At 36.2% G+C, this 24,774-nt stretch overlaps 2 protein-coding genes across 7 annotated transcripts in view; both read right to left on the minus strand.

Annotated features, from left to right (window-relative positions):
- LOC148079899 (collagen alpha-1(XVIII) chain-like) overlaps nucleotides 1–13,577 on the minus strand; it is a 35,885-nt gene extending 22,308 nt beyond the window's left edge. For 4 of the 6 annotated variants that reach the window (XM_087791621.1, XM_087791620.1, XM_087791619.1 and 1 more), the window contains exon 1: nucleotides 822–1,841. In XM_087791621.1, coding sequence (XP_087647747.1) covers nucleotides 822–1,662 — 841 coding nt within the window. In that variant the 5' untranslated portion in view covers nucleotides 1,663–1,841. Of the gene's footprint in view, nucleotides 1–821; nucleotides 1,842–13,338 lie in introns of those variants that run through there. The other 2 variants (XM_087791624.1, XM_087791622.1) reach the window with 2 other exon arrangements.
- Nucleotides 13,578–15,733: 2,156 nt separating this feature from the next.
- Nucleotides 15,734–23,827, minus strand: LOC148079900 (T-lymphocyte surface antigen Ly-9-like). The gene is made up of 8 exons (XM_087792581.1): nucleotides 23,680–23,827; nucleotides 19,097–19,243; nucleotides 18,672–18,797; nucleotides 18,452–18,609; nucleotides 18,094–18,178; nucleotides 17,881–17,950; nucleotides 16,442–16,455; nucleotides 15,734–16,407 (listed from the first exon to the last, which is right to left on the minus strand). Exons 1-8 carry the CDS (start codon nucleotides 23,756–23,758, stop codon nucleotides 16,364–16,366), a joined length of 723 nt encoding a protein of 240 aa, XP_087648707.1. The 5' UTR covers nucleotides 23,759–23,827; the 3' UTR covers nucleotides 15,734–16,363.
- Between the last annotated feature and the right edge of the window lie 947 nt (nucleotides 23,828–24,774).

Genomic DNA, 24,774 nt, shown 5'->3' on the forward strand with positions numbered 1-24,774 from the left:
AAATAGACACGTTATGCCATTTTATGTTTGCTCTGACCTTGCACTTTTGATTTTAATATTTAAAAGAAAATGAATTTAATATTGGTTAATGCATTCTGAGTCATTACATCTGCACAGTATGAAAACCCATTACCACCAGGTATACGAATAAAAAAGAAAATTGGTTGAAAAAAATGAATTGGAAAAAATAGCTTGAAAAAGGAACTAGAAAATTGACAGGTAACAGGTAAAAATGATACAAAAAATGTACAGTAGCCAAGAATAAAGGTATCCCAAAAAATAAGGGAACTAAAAAAATATACAAGGAAAAATAGTTACATAACGAAAGAAAAGTAAACAGGAAAAAAGCTGGTAACTAAAAATAATGTAACCGGAAAATATAAGTCACTAGGAAATTACATAAAAACCTAAAAAAAAAGGTAATTTAAAATGGTCAGCTAATCAAAAAAAGGTATCAAAAGAAAAGTCTACAGGAAAAAAGCAGTTAACCAAAAAAATTGAAAATATAAGTCCTTAAAATATTACCTAAAAACCTAGAAAAAAATGTTTTAAAAAAGTCCCAAGATAAAAAGGCACCAGGAAATAAAGCAGCTAATCAAAAAGAACCTTGAAACATAGAATACATTCATGACTCTCTAGGGGTCGTCTTTGCAGATCCAGAGTTGATCAATTAGATTCTCAGAGCAAAAGAGTAAAAAAGGTGTAAATGTTTTCTTTTTTTTTACTTTCATGGAATCAACATTAAATATGATTCTGTTGCATCAAAATCTGAAACAATCAAAGAATCTGATTTTTTTAAAAACACACACTCTCGTCTTTACCTTCCCACCCATTAAGCGACACACATGAGTCGAGTCCACTCTGCTGGGACTGTTCTGGGAGGAGGCTGCACTGGACGGGAAGCTCCCCGCTCTCCAGGGATGACCAGCAGTAGTCCCTCAGCATGTGGCACAGGCCCCGGCAGGGCAGGGGGGCCGGCAGGGGGGAGTCTGAGCAGCGGGGGGTCAGCAGGAGGCACAGGAACCTCTCCACATTGCTGTGGCACTGCTTCTGCTTCAGCCACGCCCACTTGTGTGCGGCAGCACCTACCTCTTCCAAGGTCGTGTGGTTGAAAAAGTTTGGCAACGAAAAAGACCTTTTCGGGCATATCGGCCAATCAGAGGGCGCGGACAGACAATGTGGATGAGAGCTGTTAGCTGGGACTACTGTGGAGTTCAGATGGCCTTCAGTCTGATTAAGATTTAAAACAAGGGTTAGATTGAGGTTGGATTCGACACCGGACCCGAGCTCATCACCTGAACCCAGACCAGAACCTTCTCCGAGCCCAGAACCCTCCACCCCTCTGAGACTAGTAAAGATATCTGGATTACCGGTCGTGTTGGGGTCCGGGACCACCACCTCCTCGCTCAGAGTTCCGTTCGTGGTCCCGGGTGTCGGGGTGGAGTCCCAGGCCTTGACCGACTCACGGATCCCGGTGGCGACGTTGATGATTTCCTCGCCCACTCCAGACAGACCGCCCTCCTCCTCGCCCTGTGTGGTGGTGGCATCCGTGAACCCGGCCGGGGTCGTCGGGGCCACATCGGCTTGCTTTAGGAACCAAAACGCCTCTAAGCTGCCGGCAGAGAGGACCAGCAGAAGACACCAGCTCCGGATCTTCCACATGCTGCCTCCTCACTGCTTCTAAAGTCTTCTCCACCTGTCAGCCAGCCGCTGGACACTTAAAATCCAAACACTTCGGGGGCCACTGAGCGTCCACTGAATGAAAGCAGGGACATAAAAACCTCACTCACGCTCAGAGACCTTCCCTCCAGAGCAGCCGGTCAAACTCTCGCAGAGAGAAAAAAGACTTAATATGGAAGAGGGGGAGACTCGAGTTGGGAGGCCGGCTTGTTGGAGAAGAGTCACCAGAGTGGAGTCGACGCACGAAAACTCCTCCTTTATGAAGCGACTCCCTATAGATCTATTCAACACTCCAGTGCAACGACACACCCAGAATCTTATAGGAGACGACTACAATAATTCTAAAGTGTCAAAATTTGCTAAATGTATCAATTCTGCAACAAAAGTTTGTATATTTTTCCGCTTATCTGTTTATAAATTATCTGTCATAGTTTATAAAAGGGAGGTTAACGCAAATAATTTGACCTTAAAAAGGCTGATAACCCAAAAGAATCCCCATGGCAGGTGACCCTCCAAAAGTTATCATAAAAAAAGTCCACAAAAAAAAAGCAGGTCACCCTGAAATAATCACTTGAAAAAAAGACAGACAACCACAATAGTCACCCGAAAAGGAAGGTAACTACTAAAAAGGTCACTTGAAAAAAAGACAAATAACCCAAAAAAAAACAAACAGAAAAAGGCACTTCGTCAAAAGGTAAGGTTACCAAAAAGGCCGGTAACCTACAAAATAATCACCAGGAAAATAATAGCTATAAAAACAGGCACAGGAAAAAGGCTGGTAGACCCAAAAATATCTTCATGAAAAAGGTGGTAACCAAAAGTCAAGTAAAGTAAGCAAAAAAATATTACCAAAAAAAACTAAAATTCAGGTAAACCCAATAACGTCACTAAGAAAAAAGGCAGGTAACCAAAATAGTCAGATAACTTAAAAAAAAAAAAAAAAAGTCTTGATTTGATGCAAAAAGAAGCCCTTGGCAGAGGTGTGCAGCGTCTTAGTGCTTTCCAAGTTTTTATTTCTTTTATTTAGCATGTAATATAAGTGACCAAAAATTACAACTTGCATTTAAACTTTATAATATAAATCGACAACGCTATTTATTATACCAAATAAAAATGAAAAAAATTAAACAATCTTTAATCAACCTAAACGTATGTATTACACTCGGCCCGTGGGCCAGATTCGGTCCGACCACAATATTTTTAATAGCCCGTTCGTAGTGTAGTAGACCTTCAATAATGTATAGAAAATAGTTTAAATCAAAAAAGAAAACACCCAGCATGCTTTGTGTCTTAAGCAGCTGAAAGCCACAACGTGAAGTACAAGAGTAAAAGATTGATGTCACGATGCTTGAAGGACACAGAAGTGTGATGACGGAGCTGGAGCAGACATGAGATGGAAGTATTAAAAACAAACGATGCTGAAGTGAGGCCTGGCATCGGTCACACTATGACAACGTGGGATTGTTGCTCTCTCAGAGAACAGTGTTGTGAAACCAAGTGAGAACGAAACAAGCCACGGCAAGAGCGATGAGTGAAAGACAGCAGCTGAGTCAGATCGGATCAGCGCCGTAATCTCCTCTCCCCAGAGACCCGCATCGTTGGCTCATGGTGAAAATGTACCACTTCCAGGTTCTCACAGAAGGGCCGATAAGGGGAAGAGGGATATCCCCCCCCAACCAGCATCCCTCCTCCGCCCGCCCGCCTCATCATCTGCCCAGCCAGCAGATCCAGCTGTTAAACATTCCGGCGCTCAGACCTCCCACACCCACGCTGCCTTGACATTTGGAGGTTTGGAAACTGCCACAGAGCAGGAGTGCAGTCAGCTGGTCATTGATGGAAGAGAGGAACCATCTACTCCGGCCAGCTGCGATGCACGAGAAGAAACACTCCTGTGTTTTGATCCTGAGATCAGAATTGTTTCATCACATATTATAATTTAAGTTGAGCTTTGACAGAGCGAGGAAAAGGTGCTGGTGCTTTGGCAGTGCATTATGGGAGTTGTAGTAAAATCGCTTTTTAATACTTTTTGTCTTTCATCATCTCAGGGTTGCCACAGCAAGTCGGCCTCCAGCATTTTATTGGATCTTTTGTATCCTGAGTGATCACTATTGTTAAACGTATATGTAACTAATTGTCAGCATAATCGCATGCTAAGATTCCTTTAATTCAATTATTTCAATACATTTTATCCATGTTTTTCTTGCTAGGCATGTTCTGTAATGATATTTCTTTTACATTTAAATTTGAATTGATGATTAAAACTTCATACCATTTAAGTTTATATTTGTATATATATTTCTTCATATTCCTAATTAGTTAGACTCATATGTATAACTTTTTTTGTTTTATCTTTCTTTTCATTAAAAAAAATGTCCTGTAAAAGGTCACAAAAAGTGGCCTTATATCGGATTATTTTGTCCATAACTATGTAATGGATTATATTGAAAACATTTCAATTAAATGCAATTATATAAAACGATATACTTAAAATCACAATGGCTTTGTTTTAAAGTAGTAAATTGTAAATATCATTTTCTTCAGGTTTTCCTTTATTATTACCTAATGAAGCCCTTTTCCCTTGTTGTCCTCTCACTCTTCTTTTTTTTAAACGTTTTACTACTATTTTTGATTTTTATTTTATTTTTTTTACAATATTTTGATTCTAGATTCCCCGTCTCTATCCCTGCTGCTGTCTAAACCGTCGCTCCGGTTCATAGGTTGATAATAATATTTTATAGATCAGGCTGCAGAAAAAGTCTGGTAAGAAGCAGCTGCAGCCAGTAAAACATTCTTTAAATAATTGGTTTATTTGGTTGATCTTTTTTGTCAAAGGCTAGTAATGAATTCATCCAGCAGACAAACTCATTCAGGTTGATTTAGGACCAGTGTCAATATCAAAGCCTAGGGGCCAAATCCAGACCCGCAAGTCTTTTTATATGGCCTGTTATAATTTTAAATACATTTAGTTGGCTCAAAATGAGAGTCAATTTAATACAATCTAAGACATCACTAATATTAAAAGAGGAAAGAGAAATTAATTTAGCTTTTAAAAGTTTTAAATGTAAGCAATACTATACACTTAAAATAAAGACACATTAACTTATGCTGAAATAAACATATGACATAAAGTTCATTCACATTACATTTAGCAATTTTAAACTAAATTCACACAAAATAGAAGATTAAATATCATCAATTTACCTCTTTTTTCTGGGTTCACTTGACTGAAAACATGAGCTGCCACTTGATACACTAACAAGAATGTTCTTTTGTGGTCACAGCCGCCTGCAGCCCCCTTCACTTTAACTGTGACACCTTTAAATTCACATTTAAAGAAAAATGTGTGTATCTACTTTCATTACCATGAGGAAGACCTGCACGTCTTTCACGCTTCATTTATCTCCCAGTATGTTTTCACAGACAACAGCAGGAGAAGAATGGCCGTCGAGCTCACGAACGAGACTCTCCCTCCTTCAGTTTCCATCACTATCAGTGATGTCATCAGCCCTGACCTGCCCTGGGCCATGAGCAGGGTAAGCAAACACACAAATGCGAGTGTGTGACGGCACCTGGTGCGTTCCATTTGAATTATGACGAACGCTCAAGCATGTGTGGACTGGGAGATACAGTATTTTAACCGACGGTGTTGGGTTCTCCACAGCTGCACGCCTGACCCCAGAGGGAGTTCTGCTACGATGCAGGAAATATGTTCAGTATTTTTGTCAAATACTAATATTCCACATTAACTCAAGAGTATGCCCACATATTGTCGGAGACAAAGCTGAGCTCACAGTCCTCCTGTGAGACAATCGAGCCGTTCTATCGACCAGATCTGAGAAACAACCGTTAAAAACCTCCCGACAGCTTTATAGCATCTCCACACAGCTTTAATGTCTCAACAGGAACACAATGAAGCTTTTAATATGTCCACGTAAATCAAGTAGAGCTCGATTGATCGTGGGCTTCAAGAGGGGACTCACTTTAATGTTGGTGGTCTTTGACATTAGAGTCTAGACATTACTGCTGGTGTCTCCCTCACTGGTCATGTGACTACACACCAGAACATCCGGTTTGGACCCACATGGAAGATTATTTATATTATGGTAACAACGATATTCACTAACTAGAAATACATACTAATTCTTACTCGAGTGTGTTTTTTAATTGTCGGAAATGTGAATGTGAAAAATTGAAGCTGCAGAATAGTTTCTTACCAGCAGATGGCAGCACAAAGCCTGTACCGTTCGTCCTCTACCGCCTTAAATATGTACATGACTTTAATAAATATTCAACAAAAGAACAACGTGTGATGTAATGAAAATAAAATAAATACTGAAATAAAAACGTGCCATGTGTGATGAACAAACTTATAAATGTGAAAATAATTTACTTTTCAACTGGTTTATTCACCTGCCATGATAGAATACAGGGTAAACCAGGTTTTCACACAGAAGACTAGAATTAATTTATTCAAAGTCAAAACAAATAAAAAAACATTTGGATTGACTGTTGTGTTCTGTAGTTTCTCTCTATTACATTACGATGTTGTCACAACTCAAAAATCATCTGTTCATTTATTTTTAAATGATATTACCACTCGTGTCATCTCTCGGTCATGGTGACCCGAAAACAAATATGTTTGTGGTATCCTTTGTGTTGCCTCTGTGTCAAAGTGAACAACCTTAACCACCATTTCACCTTACCCAGAGGTAGAAAGGGTTAAATGGTGTTTTAATTATGTTTTGTAATCTCTGTAAGTTGACATTTAGGGTCCAGAAATGCATTAAAACAATATATAATAAGAATGTTCTAAACTTCTTTTCAAAAAAGGCCACATTTGGTGACAAGCGAAACCAGCTGGGATCAGATGTAAAACAGTGACATCTGGCCCGAATACTTCAAAAAGTAAAAAACTAAATGAAAACAGAGAGAAAGGAAAATACCTTTACAGCGATTAAAAGTTAGCTGTAGAAGCTACACTTTCTTTTTATGAAGAGCGTGTGTTGAAGCTTAACATTCTCTGGTAAAATAAGAAAGTTTATAGCAGAGACCTCGAGTCGAATTAAATCTTCAAAAGATGCTGGTGTGTAAAAAAGGCAGGGATTCTCAAACAAGATAAAATCATAGGTCAAATTTAGGAAGAATTAAAACGGTGGGGAGAGGTCAAGGTTAAACTCCTTCTAGACCTCCCAAAGAATATCTCAAATGTACTGTACTGGAATGTCCAGCTCCTCAATGAGATAAGTATTGGACCAAAGATGCAGACAGCCTTAAGATTCATGCACACAGACGAGGATAAACCTTGTTAAGTCGGCACACGGATTTGATTAAAGATTGACAAACCTCCCTCTCTTCATTACCTGTTTAACTACAGTGAATATTTGTTTCAAACCCTGGCTCCACATCAGTCGTAATTTGTGATCATTGAAACAGTGAGTCAGTCTGTTTAAACACATCTGCAGTTTCCTTCCATTAACAAACAAGCCAAGCGTTTCCCTGTGGGGCATCTTGGCAGACGCTCAGCCGAGCAACAACACACATGACTCTTCCTCCCTCCTCCTCCTCCTCCTCTCTTCGCCTCGCCTCAGGCATGTCGAAGTGGGTGAAAATTGAAAAGAGATCTAGACAAGAGTTTGTGACAGACAGTGATGTCAGCCTCAACCCATCCGACAGGACACTGGACTCCTTGTCTGACGGCAACACGGTTTTTTATCGGTGGTGGGAGCTCAGAAGACTTTGTTCTAAATTCTTTTACTAGTTTCATTTTTTTCTCTTCACACAGCACAGGTGCATGTTGGGATGAGCTGGTCCAAATAATCCGGTCACGGAGGTCATGCTTGAAATTGCTGCCGCGGGTTGAAAATTCTTCCTACTGTACCCGAGGGCAAGTGAGTGCATGACCTCGCTGATACGGGCGGTGACTCATAAAGTGGAAAACCGCATCAACTCCCCCGTAAAAAGAAAAACCCGCAGCAGCTTCTGTCAGCACGTCGTTCGCTGCACTCATCAAGGAGAAACAGAACAGAAATAGAAAAAATAGATTTTTAATTGGAAATGACAATTGACAAAATGAATTGGAAAAAAATATAAAAGGCACAGCATATTGAGTTGTTGTAAAATGACTTCAATAGACTTGAATAATGCTCACAAATAGGATATTTAGTGTCTAGATAATAAGACAAAAGACACTGTGTAGTGCTGGACTGAAACATTCCAGTGACCTACTGTCACTTGGTTTTCTCTCTATGGGTTCATAAACGCAGATGTATTGCAGTGTTGGGGTGAATAATGCGTTTCATTGTAATTGAAAATGAGAAATGTTTATGTTTTTTTCTTTTTTATTTCTTGTCATATTAAATTGAACCTTAAAATGTTTGGAAACTTTAGATTTATTTTCATTGTGTTGTATTAAAGATCAACTAATGTAAAAACCTAAGTCTCCAGACTTACTCACATGTTTTAAATGTTGAAGTCTTCCTCTCCAAGATGCAGTAAGTCTCTCATCATGATGATGTTTATTAAGTTATTACTTTATTAAGTTCTCCACCGACTGAAATCTCGGCAAACGAGAGGTTACGAAAGCGGAGTGTATCATGACGTAATATTGGTCTTTACTCCTCCTCCAGCCAGCTGTAATCACACCCCGCTTTGTTTAAACAACGAGTCCCTTGCAGGTGGAAACTTCTGGGATTGATGATGCGATCACAACCGAGTAGGCATGTTTTTTAAAACACTGTTTTCAGTGGGCGGGGCTTAATCACATTTTTTAATGTGAATATTTTAATTAAAGAGAGTTTTGTACAGACACATACTGATGATGCAATAGATGTCCAAGATCTATTTAAGACACACTTAAATCAACACATTAGTTGCTCTTTAATAAAAACTTAACACAGTGTGAGTTCATTCTTACATGGAGAGACTTGCTAGTTATGATTATGTATCACCTGGATCACGCAGATAACCTGTGATCAGATGAATGATTGACTCATCAAACACATATCAAGAATGCTAAGATTGATGGTTTGATAATGAGTCGAAATTTAAATGGGAAGTGGAATCACCGAACGAGCAACTGCTGCCTTTCCAAAAAGAAACACATTCTTCATGTGAGGTTGCACGCCCTTGTCAAAATTAAATCAACTCTGCATGTCGCGACAACAGTCAGAGGAGAAACGCTGATTGTAGCAGTTCTCACTTCTTGGAGTTTCCAAGGGCCCAGATTTATCTCCATTGTTCAACTCTGGCAAATATCAGATGGCAATGAAACGATGCAGTAACATCTTCTTACGCTTGTGTGTCTGAGGCGAGGGGAGTCACGGGTGGTCCGTCAGAACGTCCTGTCGTGAGGACACTCACAGGAAGTGATGCATAAATCAGCAGACATGACCTGCTCTGAAGAAGCCACCGTCTCTCAGAGGAACCACCCAAGTTGAGCCGAGTTGTAGCAAAACCTCACGGCATTGAATCAGAATTCTTTGCTTATCTGTAGCATACATCATGCTGAGCTGCTTCTCTTAATAATTTATTTACTCTCTATTGTTACATTAATCTTCAATTTAACATCTAAAATTTATTTTTTACAAAAAATTAAACATTAACTTCTATAAAGAGATAGAGACTAACTTTTTCCTTCAACTGAGAAAAATCTCTAAATTTAGGAAAATGTTGTCAGAACATGATCTGGAGCTTGTAATCCATGCGTTTGTTTCTTCTCGTCTGGACTATTGTAACAGTTTGTTTTCATGTCTTAACAAGAAGGAGCTGTCTCACCTGCAGTTGATTCAGAACTCTGCAGCCAGAATTCTGACCTGCTCTAGTAGAAGAACTCACATTTCTATGATCCTTAAAACTCTTAACTGGCTTCCAGTTTCTTTCAGGATCAACTTTAAAATTCTGGTTCTTACTTTCAGATCTATTCATGGTCAGGCTCCTCCTTACATCACTGATCTGATCCAGACTTACACCCCAGCTCGGGCTCTGAGGTCTGTGGATCAGAATCTACTGTTGGTTCCTCGCACACGGTTCAGGACCAGAGGAGAGAAATCTTTTCAGGCTGTTGCTCCTAAGCTTTGGAACCATCTTCCTCTCTCTTTGCACTTGATGGAGTCTACTGACTCCTTTAAGAAACATCTTAAGACGTTTTTATTTGTTCAGGCTTTTCCTTGATTTTCTGGAACTCCTGTTGTGTTATCAGTTTTATCTTGACCTTTAAAGTATATACTTTATTGAATATTGTTTTGATTGTTTAAGCGCTTTGTGACCCTGGTCTAGAAAAGCGCTATACAAATAAAAATTACTTACTTACTTACTTACATTAACCCAAGATTATGTCAAGACTCGATTAGCTTCAGTGTAACAACTTAAAAATAAAGTTGTCTAATGTTAGATTAAAATTGTTATATACATATACGCCATACTTAAATGAATGCTAAAAGATAATAGAATATAAATTAAGAGAATAATAATTATACTTGATGCTAAGAACTTTTGGTAAAGTGGTAAATAAACGACCCGAACATACTCTGGATTGTTCCTTTCCCTCCACATATCGAAGTACAAGACCCGGGACGGGAGTGTCTGTGAGCAGACGACGTGTTTGACTTTAATACTTACAACAACCTATTTTCAAAAAGGGACACATTTGATGACGTGTACAAGAGTGAGTTATTTCATCAAGAGTTAACAAACACAAATCAATTAATGTTTATATCTTCAACCAGTTCAACAGAAAAATCCACAGACATACAGGAAAGACTTTTTCTTTCAGCTTCACTTTGTTATGTTTTCATTGTAATTAAAAGCTATTTTGACCATTAAAATGTGTTTTGGAATCTGTCCATGGGCTGATAATGGAGCTAATACAAATGGTTCCAAAGAAAATAGTTTCCATCTTTAGCACTTTTAACATTCACTGTTTCAAGGCCTTTGGACTGTTGCAGTGCATCATGGGACTTATAGAAAAATATATTCCCGTGTTTCAGGTTTAAGTTTCATCTTGAGTTCGCCAGGTTTTGAAAGCATGTTTTCAACAACGAAGGTGGAAATTGAACCTGCAACTGATTAGATCACTATCGTCGCACACACACAGGTGCGACGCACAAAGCGCGTCCAGTAAAGATGACACATTTGATAGCGGGCATGAACAGGCTGAGGGATAAACATCCTGTGGCCTCTTCATCGGGAGGTCACACCTACAGCTCTGTGTTCGGATGTGATACGAAGACGGCGACAGTCGTGAGGAAACACTGTCAGATGCATGAGCTTTTATAGAGCGGCTTTGATGCCGACTCGTCTGGTCACCAACCTACGAGATCAGTTGCCATGTGTGTAGAAGAAAACAAAGATGAGCTACATGGCTGTGAAGGAAGCGGATCCTCTCCATGATGACTGTGTTTAACCTGACGCAGCTCGATCATTAAAGCACTTTTTTCCTCCAGGGCACCTCATCTCATCCACCCCTTGTTACTCTCGTTGTTTCCCCAAACATCTGTCATCGGCTGAGGCTGAAAGTTTCCATAAATGTGCAACGGTTGTCGTTCGCACACGTTGAAGCAGCTGTGCGTCCAGGATGTGAAAACGGCGACAAATAAACAATACATGGTATTATTCCGCTGTCAATCAGTCACCATGTTACCTGAGCTACTTGTTTCAGACAAAACATGGGTTCATTAGCTCCAGTTCAGAGGAGGAGGAGGAGGCGGAGCCTGAGGGACGTGTGTTCAAATACATGACCTCGGGAAATAAAAAAAATACATACTAAACATTGTATTTGTGAGGCTTGTTTTCACTGATGACAATAATCACTCTTATACGGCGGCCAGGACGTGCAAACAAATTATAAACGTCACTGACGTCTTGTTACTTGAAAAAATGTTTTAACCCTGATGGAAAATATACAAACAATTTTACCAACTGTTAATACAATTTATAAAAATTGAGACACATTTATAAACTATACTATACTATTTTAAAATAAATTAAAAAACGATTGCGAAATTACAAACTATTAGAAACTGTAACAAACTATCGAAACAATTTTTTATTTTTTTTATTTGAAACTCTAGAAACTAGTGATGGGCTGATGAAGCTTCATGAAGCAGTGTCATGATGTTTAGAGGTCAGTAGGTGGCGCCATCAGTTTAAAAATAATGTGATGTTTCATTAGAACAGTTGTTCAAAACAAAGAAAATGGAGCAGAGACCGCCATCTAGTGGACTCGAAAAATAATGACACTGCTTCATGAAGCTTCATCAGACCATCACTACTAGAAAAATATTTATAAACCACTGAAACACATTAACAAAATACTGAAATGCATTAAAAAACTGTGAACATTTTTTTAGAAGCTACAGGAACCACTTAAACATTTTTTGAAATTTTCTGTCTAATTTAAAATTTATTGAAACACATCAAAAAGTTCTGAAGCAAACTTACAAACTATTGATATAAATAAACAAATAACTTCAAGAAATTATTACAAACTATTATTTTATTTTTATTTTAAACAAACTATTTGTGAAAATTTAGGAACGAATGAAAACAATTTAGAGGCCATTGAAACATATTTTTTTTTACAAACTGTGAAACAGTTTTAAAGAATTGTGATACAAACTTAATGAACGTAAAGTTTCTGATTTAGTTTTAAAGTTTACAAATCTGTTCTGAGACCTTGTACATTTGTTGTGCCCCTCCTAGCTACTGTACTCTCTTCTCAAGTAAGGGCATTCATAAAATTACAATAGAAACGTTTAAAAAACCTTTCATAAAAACAGGTAAACTTGGACAAAAACGTTTTTGTTTTTCTTCAGCCACTTCAAGACAAACCTCTACTGAACCTCAAAATGGCATCAAATTCAAAGAGTTGATGAGAATACCGACTACTTTAAAGACTTGTGCTGAAGTTATGGCAGCATTTGTCTAAACATGATCATGAAGGAATGTGTAAATGCTATCTAAGTGTATGTCTGTGCATGTGTGTGTGTGTGTGTGTGTGTGTGTGTGTGTGTGTGTGTGTGTGTGTGTGTGTGTGTGTGTGTGTGTGTGTGTGTGTGTGTGTGTGTGTGTGTGTGTGTGTGTGTGTGTGCTGCAACCACAGCCAGGTAAAATTAGAAGACATTCTTTCATCTGGGAGGGACGAGGAGCCCCTGAAGAAGGGAAAAACTGAGCAGGTCACCCTTTAGGTTGAGTGACAAGTCGTGTAATCAAACACCAACACATGGGGAACAAAGATGCAAAAGAAAAGAATAGACTTGGATTGCAGCCACAAGAAGATCATAACAAGCACAGGAATGCCTGAAAATACATGTTAAAACGGCACATTGTTGAAAAAGACAGTGTAATTTCCTCCAAATATAAAAAACTTCCATCATTCCCAGAAGACAAGTCGAGGCACTGAAACCTCATTTATCCTTAGCATGTTTTTGCAAGTTCAGCTCTCAGACAGAGCATACATTCAGTTATGATTGACGGCTTCATCTATCATTGTAGGACTCTTTTACTCTTTTGGGTTTTAATAGAAAAAAAAGTATTTTGGGTTAACAATAAAATAACTGTTTCAGTGAGTATCTCTGCTTCGTTGAATTGTTGTATTTGTATTAAAATATACAGTCAATGTAAATTCTAATGCGTTGATTCAGTAAGTAACAAAAGTAGTACCTCTTCTCTGGGACCTGGTCTGATGGGGGACCAGCAGCAGAAGGAAGATGCAGGGCGACCACCTGCCGAGTCCAAACATCCTCCCTTCAACTCTATTTTAATGTTAGGGGGAAAAATGAAGAAATTCTCTTCAAAAAGAAAAGAAAGATAAAAAATGAAAGAAAACTACAACATTTCCAGCATCGCTTGTGGGGGGGCTTTTGACCCTTATACTAGCAGCGTCTACCTGCGGAGGAGGTTTTGTGAACTTTCCAGCCGTCTCGAAGCAACGTGACGTCACATCAACTTCCTTGTGCAGATTTTCAAAGTTAAAGCTTCGACTGGCGGATTTGTAAGTAAGTCATATTTTGAAATCTAATTTCCGTGACTACACACAAACCAAGACGAATATCCGTAGGGAAAAAAAACGTTAATAAACTGTTACATTAATAAACAGCCATTGTTGCCGTCATTCTGAACTTAAATATTTTATTGAATGATGCAGGATTACAATTCCATTTCCTGTTTCAATTAATGAAAAACACCCGCCATGCAAGTAGCGCAACAAGTAACGTGTGCTTTGTTAGTAATAACAACAACATAATATTAATAATGACGTCGTGTTATTTTCAGATGGATGAGAAGACTTTCTACTTAAAGTAAAACCGCAATCCGTCAAATTGTTTCTTATTGCTGCTCTTAGTGAGATAGGATTGATTGATTGATTGATTGATTGATTGATCGATACACCTTTATTTTTTCCACACTTAAGATTTTAGTACTCAAAGCTGTTCACTAAAAAATATTTACAGACATATACACGTTACATTTAGACACACACTACCTATGTACACGAATAATAACAAAAAAGTAACATAACAACAACAATAAACAGTGGAAAGAAAAGTACAAAAGTGGGGTTAGGCAGTTAAAACCTCTACTTAAAAAAACATTTTTCATTAAATATTTATTATAGGTGACACAGAATGGCTGTTTTTCTATTGCTTATTTTGAGTGTTATCTTATTTCATTCTTTTATTCTGTACTGACAACACAAAAAATGTAATGTGTTGTGTTTACTTGCAATGAAAGTTTCTAAATTCTCATGTTAATAATGGTGCCTGTAGAGTCATATACAGGAATGACAATATTGATATATAGAGACATGATTATTTAAACAGTGACAACAGCCAAACATTGTTAGCAGGTTGACATCTTTAAAATGTAAAAGAAAACAATTGTGTTTCTGTTTTGTGGGATTCTGTCCCTGATGAGAGCTTGTGTATCCTAAGACTTGAAGAGAGTTTCGAAGGGTTGGCAAATACAGATAATAAAAATGAATTGATCGAGTGAGTGAGATTGCAACTCTACTCTGGCATTGGAACCTCTGCATGTTACCCCAGCTAAAGCTGGATGAAGTAGAACGGGAAAAAGGGTCAACTTGAAATTGCAAGAAAGCTTTCTCTCCACTTCAGTGTGTTCACAGAGAAAACTAGGCGTAGGTTCAAGTCTGTGCTCGGCACCGTGACTCTGATGCTATTCATCCATAAACCTTCCATTGGCAAACGATCCAGGGATGACTTGTATCTTAAAGTTTTCTATCAGTCTGACTCTGTCCAGACTTGCAGGCCTGCAGCGTGCCACCTGTCTGTGGTGCAGACGAGAAGCTGCATTCCTTAACAGGAGGAAAGCTTCACCTGATGACAGACAGCACTCTCTCTCACACACACACACACACACTGTACGGTAAACATTTGTTTTCATACAAAAATATGACATTTTAAGATCGTCTGACTATGCCTCGTATGATCAACTACATCACCAAATGGAAAGAAGGAACGACCTTGTGGTCCGGGATCTATTCCTTCTTATTTCAACAATCCTGTCCGCACATGCACGACTAAGTCCACTTGTCTCCGAGGATCTCTTCTGTCATTTCTTGCCGGCGGCTGCATTTCAAGTGAATGTGTCTCACCTTCACCATCAGATTTGAACCCTCATCCATCGTCTCCAGTGCTCTCAGCTGCCAAAGAGTCATTGTGAAGGGTGACACTTGTGTTATGACTCGCAAGATGAACTTGTGTTGTTTCTGTCTAAACTTGGGCTTTCCTGAGTGGAGGACGACCCCTGAACTCACCGTGGGTCAACTCAAGTAACGTTGTGGAAATAGTTTAGGGCTATTTGAAATCTTTTTTAGCAGAATGAACCTCTAATCTGAAGCAATTAAATACAGCTTTCGTTTTTTAATTAGAATTCCTTTAAAGATAATGATCAATTATGTTTTATTGTCATTCCCTCATTATCAAGAAAAATAAATACACGAGCATCAGTCAGAAAGTTATTTGAAAAAAACAAACAATTAAAATTATTTAAAGAAATAAAAGCTCCTAGTAATTTAAAGTATGACACCTTTGTTGTTGTGTTTTTTATTATCAAACATTTTAACAAGTAGCATTTGCTCAAAAGCAGCATCATTTCAAGTCAACAATAAAAACCATCCAATATATTATCAATTAAACTTTATCGTCGAATCCTTCATGATTTATTTGGCGACATCTAGTGTTTATAAAACAAACGTCCATTCATTCTTTGTTTTTCCAGGCACATCGACAATGAAACGCAACTTCATTTGGCCTTATTTAAAAAAAAATCTGTTCAAGGGCATCAGGATGTTGGTTGATGTGTTTTGACATTGCATGTAAAAAACAAACTTTTAGGCTTCATCACAGAATTGATGCACAATATTCAAGGTGAACTTGAATAAATCTGGAGATGAATGAAGTGGTTCACATGGATACAGTTTCTCTGACCCACTGACTTGACCTATTAAAAACAATTCTACAGCAATAAAGCCAATAACCCATAAATGCAGGAAACATGTATTTAACTACAGCAGTAAAGTCATTAAATACTGAAGCGATCCTCACAGCTTTCACAAAGTAGAGATGCTACCTAATAAAGTTCTACCTAACCTAACCTAAAACATTTTTTTTTTTAATTCCTCCAGCTGTATCAACATGACCTGATCCGACCGGTCAGTTCTGCATCAGTAGATATTTGGAGGAGAAGATGTTCCTTCAAAAGGTTTCTTAGTCAGCTTAATATGTGTGGCCCCCTGCAGGTCTGTAGGCTCTGTAACTGTTGAATGAACAATAGAAAAAGAAGTGAGTGACTGCAATCTTGCTACATACGACACTATGACTTGCAAAGACATGAAGAGCTTGTTAAATGAAGACACTGAAGACGAGGAAAGGTGAAGAAGAGAGTTAAGGCAGGGTGGACATCGGATACAGCAGCTGGGGAGGACATTAGGGACTCCTTCCATGATGCATGGGTTAGAGAGTGAAGCTCGGACAAGTGATGTGGCGCTCAGACCACACAACATTGTAGGAGAGGCACTGTGACTGTGACAGATAGTGGTTCTAGTATATTTCAGTAGAGGCTAAAAATTGGTTTTGTTTGGTGATCTGGTTAAATCTTTCATTGTTATTTTAGGACGCGACATCTATGAACAATCGATGAAGATGAAAAATCTTAAATTTTACAATTAAATTCTTAAATTTAACGATTAAATTCTTAAATTTAACGATTAAATTCTTAAATTTAACGATTAAATTCTTAAATTTAACGATTAAATTCTAAAATGTAACGATTAAATTCTTAAATTTAACAATATAGAGGGAGACTGAATTCTAGTGAAATCTTGGATGATGGAGGGGATTCGAGGTCTGGAGACCGGGCGTGAGGGTCTGAATGAATGAAAACCAGAGGTGTTCATGACGTGTAGATTAATGTTTTCCATGATGAACTTCCACAGACCACAAGGGAAAAGCTTATGAACGTCTCTCTTTAATATTCTATTGCTGTGATCTGATGGTCGCGGCTACACGGTGGACGAGTGCGTCTGTTTCTTTTGGGATTCATTTCTGTTGGATTCGAGAAACTTGGAACTTTAATGAACAAATCTGTTGAATTATTCTTCCGTTCAGTTCATTAAAATATCACGTGATGAAGCAGTCTCTTTAAAGACACTTTTATATGCCTCTTATCGTGCTTTGTCAGTGACTTTAGTAGGCGAAACCTTTGTCATGGGACTGCACAGATGACTGCACTCCTGATTCATACAGAGAATAAAAGAGGTGGTCAGTTACAAGTCTCACCTACAGGATTGGAAGTAATGTTTATATTTCAGTCTGTGTGACGTCGGTCAATGGTGATTTATTTTAGAAATTGACCAACACTTTACTTTTATAACTTGTTTCCTGTCAGAACAATGTTGTCATAAGCAAGAAAAACCGCTGTCACGCTTTTTTTTTTGTGAGTCCTTGGATAAGTTTGCATTGTTTTCTATTTTCCACGCTGCAAAACATAACACCGTTCTGCGTCCGTGTCTGGTGCGAGTCCAGGGTAAGGAGACAATGGGAATCGATTGTGTCGCCAGAAACCAATGAGCACTTAACTACCAGGAGGAGCGCAAGTGTTGTTTGGTGTGAACACACTTGTAGAAGAGTCAGAGGGGAAAGTGCTCGACAATTGAGAGACATTTTCAGATTAGACTCTTACCTCAAAAAAGAAATCACACTAACAGTGGTCAGGTACAAAAATAGAACCACAATGAGTATGAGATGATTTCCTAAAAGAACAAGAACAATAATTTTGTTATATGTCAAAAGAAAAAAACACTTGAGGTGGCTTCAGTAGCTTAATGCGGTGATCAATGTCAGGGCTTTAGGAAACACAAGGTCGACCGATTTGGAAGTATTTGTGATCACTCACGATTGAAAGGGTTTTGCACCGGGTCGCTCTTGAGGTGGCTGACAGGATTCTCAAAAGCACAGGCGTACGACTGTCCCCGATTCTCCTGAACACCAGGAGGAGGAAAAAATGTCAGGTTGTTAAGTTTGTTAAAGAAAAATAGGAAGAACGGAGAAAAAAGGGGACAATCTCTTAGTTTGGAAATATTTGTCTTGAGTGAGCTATGAATTTGTTTAGAAAACTAGATCAAAGATTGTCTTAGATTGTCTTCTTTTTTTTTTAAATCAAAGAATGATGTGTTGACAATTCAGAAAATACATTCACAGGTAAGGGTTTCAAGAATTGAACCCGAGACTCACAGCAGAGGCTCTGGTCTCACCTCAGTTAAGGTGATTCCTCTGGTTAAATTAACCACTTTGCCGTCAATTTCCCAGAACAATCTGACAGGTTCGGCCCCGGCTCTCGTTCCATCACAGGTCAAAAGACACGTGTGCATGTCATCACATGTCACCGACACACTTGGTTTGGATACAGTACCTGAGAGAAATATTACGTAAAAAAAAAGGTGACAATAATAATGATGTAACTGATGTACTTACCAATAACTTTAAGCTCAATGTTAGTGACACTTTTGTCGTTGACGGATACAGAGTAGTGACCACTGTCTGCCAGCGTTAGGCCGGTAATCGTCATTTGTCCAGAGGTAGTATTGAGCGTTCCACGATCTACAGACATGAAGGGGGCGAGAAGAGGATGAGATCAGGAAGATTATGGGGCTTACAATCGCCAATTAGAGCTTTAAATGCTACATTCACACACAGACATACTATTTTATATATAGAAACAAGACGTACGCCAAAAAACAAACTGCTTTGTGTAAAGTGTTTTAGATATATACTTAATTGTTAAACATTCACTATTATATACCACACACGCAGGATTTAAAAGTAGTTGTGTGTCAATATTCAGTTTTCCTTTTGTTTTGCAGTCGTCGTCGTTCCTAGAATGAAATATGTTGCGTTACCTTGAAACTGACGCCACGCATCCACGTCTTTGCCGTGCCATTCCATAGCAAGATCCGGTTCGATCTTCCACGTCACACTAGTGACAGGCTTTACGGGATGAATCGGTGAGAGAACAACGGTGCCTCCCACGACGCCATAAGTAACAGCTGATGATGAAAAAATAAATGTATTAAGTCACAATTACATTGCATGGAGTCACTTTACTAATTATAAATAAGAACTCTACAAATGACTGTGAATAACTAACATATTTATTTATTTAATATAGTATTTATTTATGGTATTTATTTGAATATAGTAAGGTTAGGTACAGATTAAATATGGCGGTTTTACCTACATATAAGAAACATTTTTAGCTTTTTGTATTTGAATAAGAAAGCCAACAGCTAGTTACTTTTTGACTGACTGATGGACACAACATTTAGATACAAATTATACTTATTATTTAATATTTTTAGAAATGGTTTTTAACCTTATTTTTAATTGTACTTTTTTTGGAATAATTCCATCACGTCAACATTAGAGATGACAAATGTGTGAGGCAGCCAGAAAAGTCATTTTTAGTCAGTTTAAGAGATTGTGCTCGAATAGATGAAAAGTGAAAAAAGGGGAGACTTCATACATGTCTTTAGAACTTTTTAACACTTGTTATAAACCTCCAAATCATGCTACTACACTCATGACTTTGAAATCTTTTAAATGGATATTTATAATATTTCATCATCATTTTGTAATAGCTCCCTAACTTCAACTCTGGCGCTAACCAGATTTATGTCACTTATAAAGTACTTACATATCTTTTTACTACACTCAGAACTTTTTACTTTTACATTAATATTTTCATGCAGTATTTCTTTAAGATTTTGTATTAACTCAACTCACGTATAAAGGAACCCTACATCATTATACAACACTTTTCAAATTGTACTTTAAAATTATTTTATTTCTCACAACTCTTTACAAAATCTTTATGTAGTGCGATCGAGACTTTTTTTTCTTCTTAAATGAAGGTTTAGTCGATAGTGTAACAGTGATTAGAATCCATCGAAATTTATTTTTAATTGTTCATATTAAAAACCTATTAAACCGCAAAGATAGAATCTGTCAATATCCAGCCATCCCTTACGAGACTACCATCACGTGAGCCCGCAGTCAGCGAACGACCGTCACGTGAGCCCACATTAAAAAAATCTTGCGCTTCTATTGCTAAGCTAACGGTAAAGACGCTGAAACCCTTCTGATACATGAGGCCACTTGAAAATTGCAATAAAGTAACAGTAATAATGTTTTATGTTGTTTTTATTCAACTTGATGCAATCCTGTTCTACTGTCTTTGGAGTAAATGATTATAAGATTTATTTATATTTATAATTTTATGTATTTATTTATTTTAACCAACAACAACTGTGTTAATACGGATATAGCGGAAAATGTATCTAGACTCAGTTTTTTGACGTAGATTTGAAAGTAATATCATTATATAATATGTAAAATAAACTACACATTCATTTTAAATATCATAGAATTATGCACTGGATTATGCTTAAATATAGTCATATGTTAATGACGACATTTTCAAAATTAAATTAAAATAATCCTTAAAAGTTTAGTGAAAAATTCTACTGGATTATGCTTCATGATGACCTTGACTACTATCATCGTAAATTTGGAGAGATTTTACTGTAGAAATTTTGAATAAATGATCATTAAATATAGTCATTATATGTTAATGACGACATTTTTAAAATTAAATTAAAATAAAACCTTTAAAGTTTAGTGAAAAATGACACTGGATTATGCCTCATGATGACCTTTACTACTATCATGGTAAATTTGGAGAGATTTTACTGTAGAAATTTTGAATAAATGATCCTTAAATATAGTCATTATATGTAATGACGACATTTTCAAAATTAAATTAAAATAATCCTTAAAAGTTTAGTGAAAAATTCCACTGGATTATGCTTCATGATGACCTTGACTACTATCATGGTAAATTTGGAAAGATTTTACTGTAGAAATTTTGAATAAATGATCATTAAATATAGTCATTGTATGTTAATGACGACATTTTCAAAATTAAATTAAAATAATCCTTAAAAGTTTAGTGAAAAATTCCACTGGATTATGCTTCATGATGACCTTGACTACTATCATGGTAAATTTGGAGAGATTTTACTGTAGAAATTTTGAATAAATGATCATTAAATATAGTCATTGTATGTTAATGACGACATTTTCAAAATTAAATTAAAATAAAACCTTAAAAGTTTAATGAAAAATGACACTGGATTATGCCTCATGATGACCTTTACTACTATCCTGGTAAATTTGGAGAGATTTTACTGTAGAAATTTTGAATAAATGATCCTTAAATATAGTCATTATATGTTAATGATGACATTTAGAAAATTAAATTAAAATAATCCTTAAAAGTTTAATGAAAAATTCCACTGGAATATGCCTCATGATGACCTTTACTACTATAATGGTAAATTTGGAAAGTTTTTACTGTAGAAATTTTGAATAAATGATCCTTAAATATAGTCATTATATGTTAATGATGACATTTTCAAAATTAAATTAAAATAATCCTTAAAAGTTTAGTGAAAAATTCCACTGGATTATGCTTCATGATGACCTTTACTACTATCATGGTAAATTTGGAGAGATTTTACTGTAGAAATTTTGAATAAATGATCATTAAATATAGTCATTGTATGTTAATGACGACATTTTCAAAATTAAATTAAAATAAAACCTTAAAAGTTTAATGAAAAATGACACTGGATTATGCCTCATGATGACCTTTACTACTATCCTGGTAAATTTGGAGAGATTTTACTGTAGAAATTTTGCATAAATGATCCTTAAATATAGTCATTATATGTTAATGATGACATTTTCAAAATTAAATTAAAATAATCCTTAAAAGTTTAGTGAAAAATGACACTGGATTATGCCTCATGATGACCTTTACTACTATCCTGGTAAATTTGGAGAGATTTTACTGTAGAAATTTTGAATAAATGATCATTAAATATAGTCATTGTATGTTAATGACGACATTTTCAAAATTAAATTAAAATAAAACCTTAAAAGTTTAATGAAAAATTACACTGGATTATGCCTCATGATGGCCTTTACTACTATCCTGGTAAATTTGGAGAGATTTTACTGTAGAAATTTTGAATAAATGATCCTTAAATATAGTCATTATATGTTAATGATGACATTTAGAAAATTAAATTAAAATAATCCTTAAAAGTTTAATGAAAAATTCCACTGGATTATGCCTCATGATGACCTTTACTACTATCATGGTAAATTTGGAAAGTTTTTACTGTAGAAATTTTGAATAAATGATCCTTAAATATAGTCATTATATGTTAATGACGACATTTTCAAAATTAAATTAAAATAATCGTTAAAAGTTTAGTGAAAAATTCCACTGGATTATGCTTCATGATGACCTTGACTACTATCCTGGTAAATTTGGAGAGATTTTACTGTAGAAATTTTGAATAAATGATCATTAAATATAGTCATTGTATGTTAATGATGACATTTTCAAAATTAAATTAAAATAAAACCTTAAAAGTTTAATGAAAAATGACACTGGATTATGCCTCATGATGACCTTTACTACTATCCTGGTAAATTTGGAGAGATTTTACTGTAGAAATTTTGAATAAATGATCCTTAAATATAGTCATTATATGTTAATGATGACATTTTCAAAATTAAATTAAAATAATCCTTAAAAGTTTAGTGACAAATTCCACTGGATTATGATTCATGATGACCTTTACTACTATCCTGGTAAATTTGGAGAGATTTTACTGTAGAAATTTGAAATAAACGATCATTAAATATAGTCATTATATGTTAATGACGACATTTTCAAAATTAAATTAAAATAAAACCTTAAAAGTTTAATGAAAAATTACACTGGATTATGCTTCATGATGACCTTGACTACTATCCTGGTAAATTTGGAGAGATTTTACTGTAGAAATTTTGAATAAATGGTCATTAAATATAGTCATTATATGTTAATGACGACATTTTAAAAATTAAATTAAAATAATCCTTAAAAGTTTAGTGAAAAATTCCACTGGATTATGCTTCATGATGACCTTGACTACTATCCTGGTAAATTTGGAGAGATTTTACTGTAGAAATTTTGAATAAATGGTCATTAAATATAGTCATTATATGTTAGTGACGACATTTTCTAAATTAAATAAAAACAAATCATTAAAAGCCATTTTAAAATTTGTAGTAAAAACGTATACAAAAAATAAATGTTGGCTAATAATATGTTGTGTATATTAAAATGCAACTTTATCGGTAATAATCGTATGGAAATAGAACATTGCGGACGGAATATTATACATTTTGAAAATGTTGTATGTTTATAATGCAATAGTAATGCAATTATTTTTGAATTAAAATAAAGTTATTTTCAATTCAAAGTATCAATATTTAGAAAATGAATTGATAAAAGATTTCCTCTGGTGAAAACGATCTTCTCTCGGACGCTAACATCGAAGCTACTATGTTAAAGTTCAACTCTTACCTGAGACGCATCTCACTCCGACAAAGGAGAAATAAAGTGTCATGAGGTAAGAAACGCAGGTGGAAGCCTGATGCGCCATATTTCATCTTATCCACTGTAGTTCTGATCTGATCATGTTTAAACGTCCAGCACAGACAAGGCCGCGAGGTGTGAGTGAAAGAGAAACCGGAAGAAGAATCCAACCCCGGGACACACCCAAGAGGAGCGAAGACTTAAGTAAAGTTGGCTCGATCTTTGCGCGTTAATAACTCGGAAACGCTAAGGTGTTGAAGTACAATTTTAAGATTGTATGGTCACCATGTTCATGTGACTAAAGAAGGGCCTCCATATATATGTTAGTTTTTTACATTTCTTTTTTAAATCAATATTTTCATGCAATTTTGCCATACATTTTGTAATAGCTTTGTAATTACATCTCTGATGGTCCCCAAATTAATGTCACGTATGAAGTACCTTCATATCAAGTTACTACACTCATTAGTTTTTATAATTTATTATTTTTATTTTCAAAATCATCATTTCTGTGCAATATTTCACATACATTTTGTAATAGCTTTGCAATTAGAACTCCGATGGTCACCAAGTTCATGTCACTTATGGAGTACCTTCATATCAAGCTACTACACTCGTTAGTTTTTTTTAATTTCTTCTTGAAATTTTAAAAATCACCATTTCTGTGCAATATTTCACATACATTTTGTAATAGCTTTGTAATTTCAATTGTGATGGTCACTGACAGACCGGCCCACTTTATGGGTGGTGAGGGAGGCTATCAAGCCTGTGCATTGATGTCAAGCATTTTACGTTATTTTGGACCTAAATCATCTAGTAAACATTAACATGAACCCTAAAGTAGCATGCGGTTAAATAATTGCAGTAGTGTGGTACTAATAATAAAAATAATGAGGCTTGTACAGAGATCCTCTGTCCACAGCTGGATCATCTTCAATCTAGAAAAAAAAAGAAGAGATACAAGTATTGTTAATTATGCTAGTTAACCAAAACAAGCCCATTATCATCAGCAGTACTATATTAAAAATAGTTAAATATTAGTTAAATATGTACCTAAGATTATGTAAGGTTATTAAGCAATAT

This window comes from Callionymus lyra, chromosome 5 (genome assembly GCF_982586985.1).
Source record: "Callionymus lyra chromosome 5, fCalLyr1.hap1.1, whole genome shotgun sequence".
In the NCBI taxonomy this organism is placed as follows: domain Eukaryota; kingdom Metazoa; phylum Chordata; class Actinopteri; order Syngnathiformes; family Callionymidae; genus Callionymus; species Callionymus lyra.

What these genes read in the sequence shown, in the direction of transcription:
- LOC148079900 (XM_087792581.1), bottom strand. Translation starts at nt 23,758, where the DNA reads ATGGCGCATCAGGCTTCCACCTGCGTTTCTTACCTCATGACACTTTAT. An exon ending in CGGAGTGAGATGCGTCTCAG is followed by an intron (nt 19,244 to 23,679) that starts GTAAGAGTTGAA and finishes TTTCATCATCAG; the next exon opens with CTGTTACTTATGGCGTCGTG. An exon ending in TGCGTGGCGTCAGTTTCAAG is followed by an intron (nt 18,798 to 19,096) that starts GTAACGCAACAT and finishes TCATGTCTGTAG; the next exon opens with ATCGTGGAACGCTCAATACT.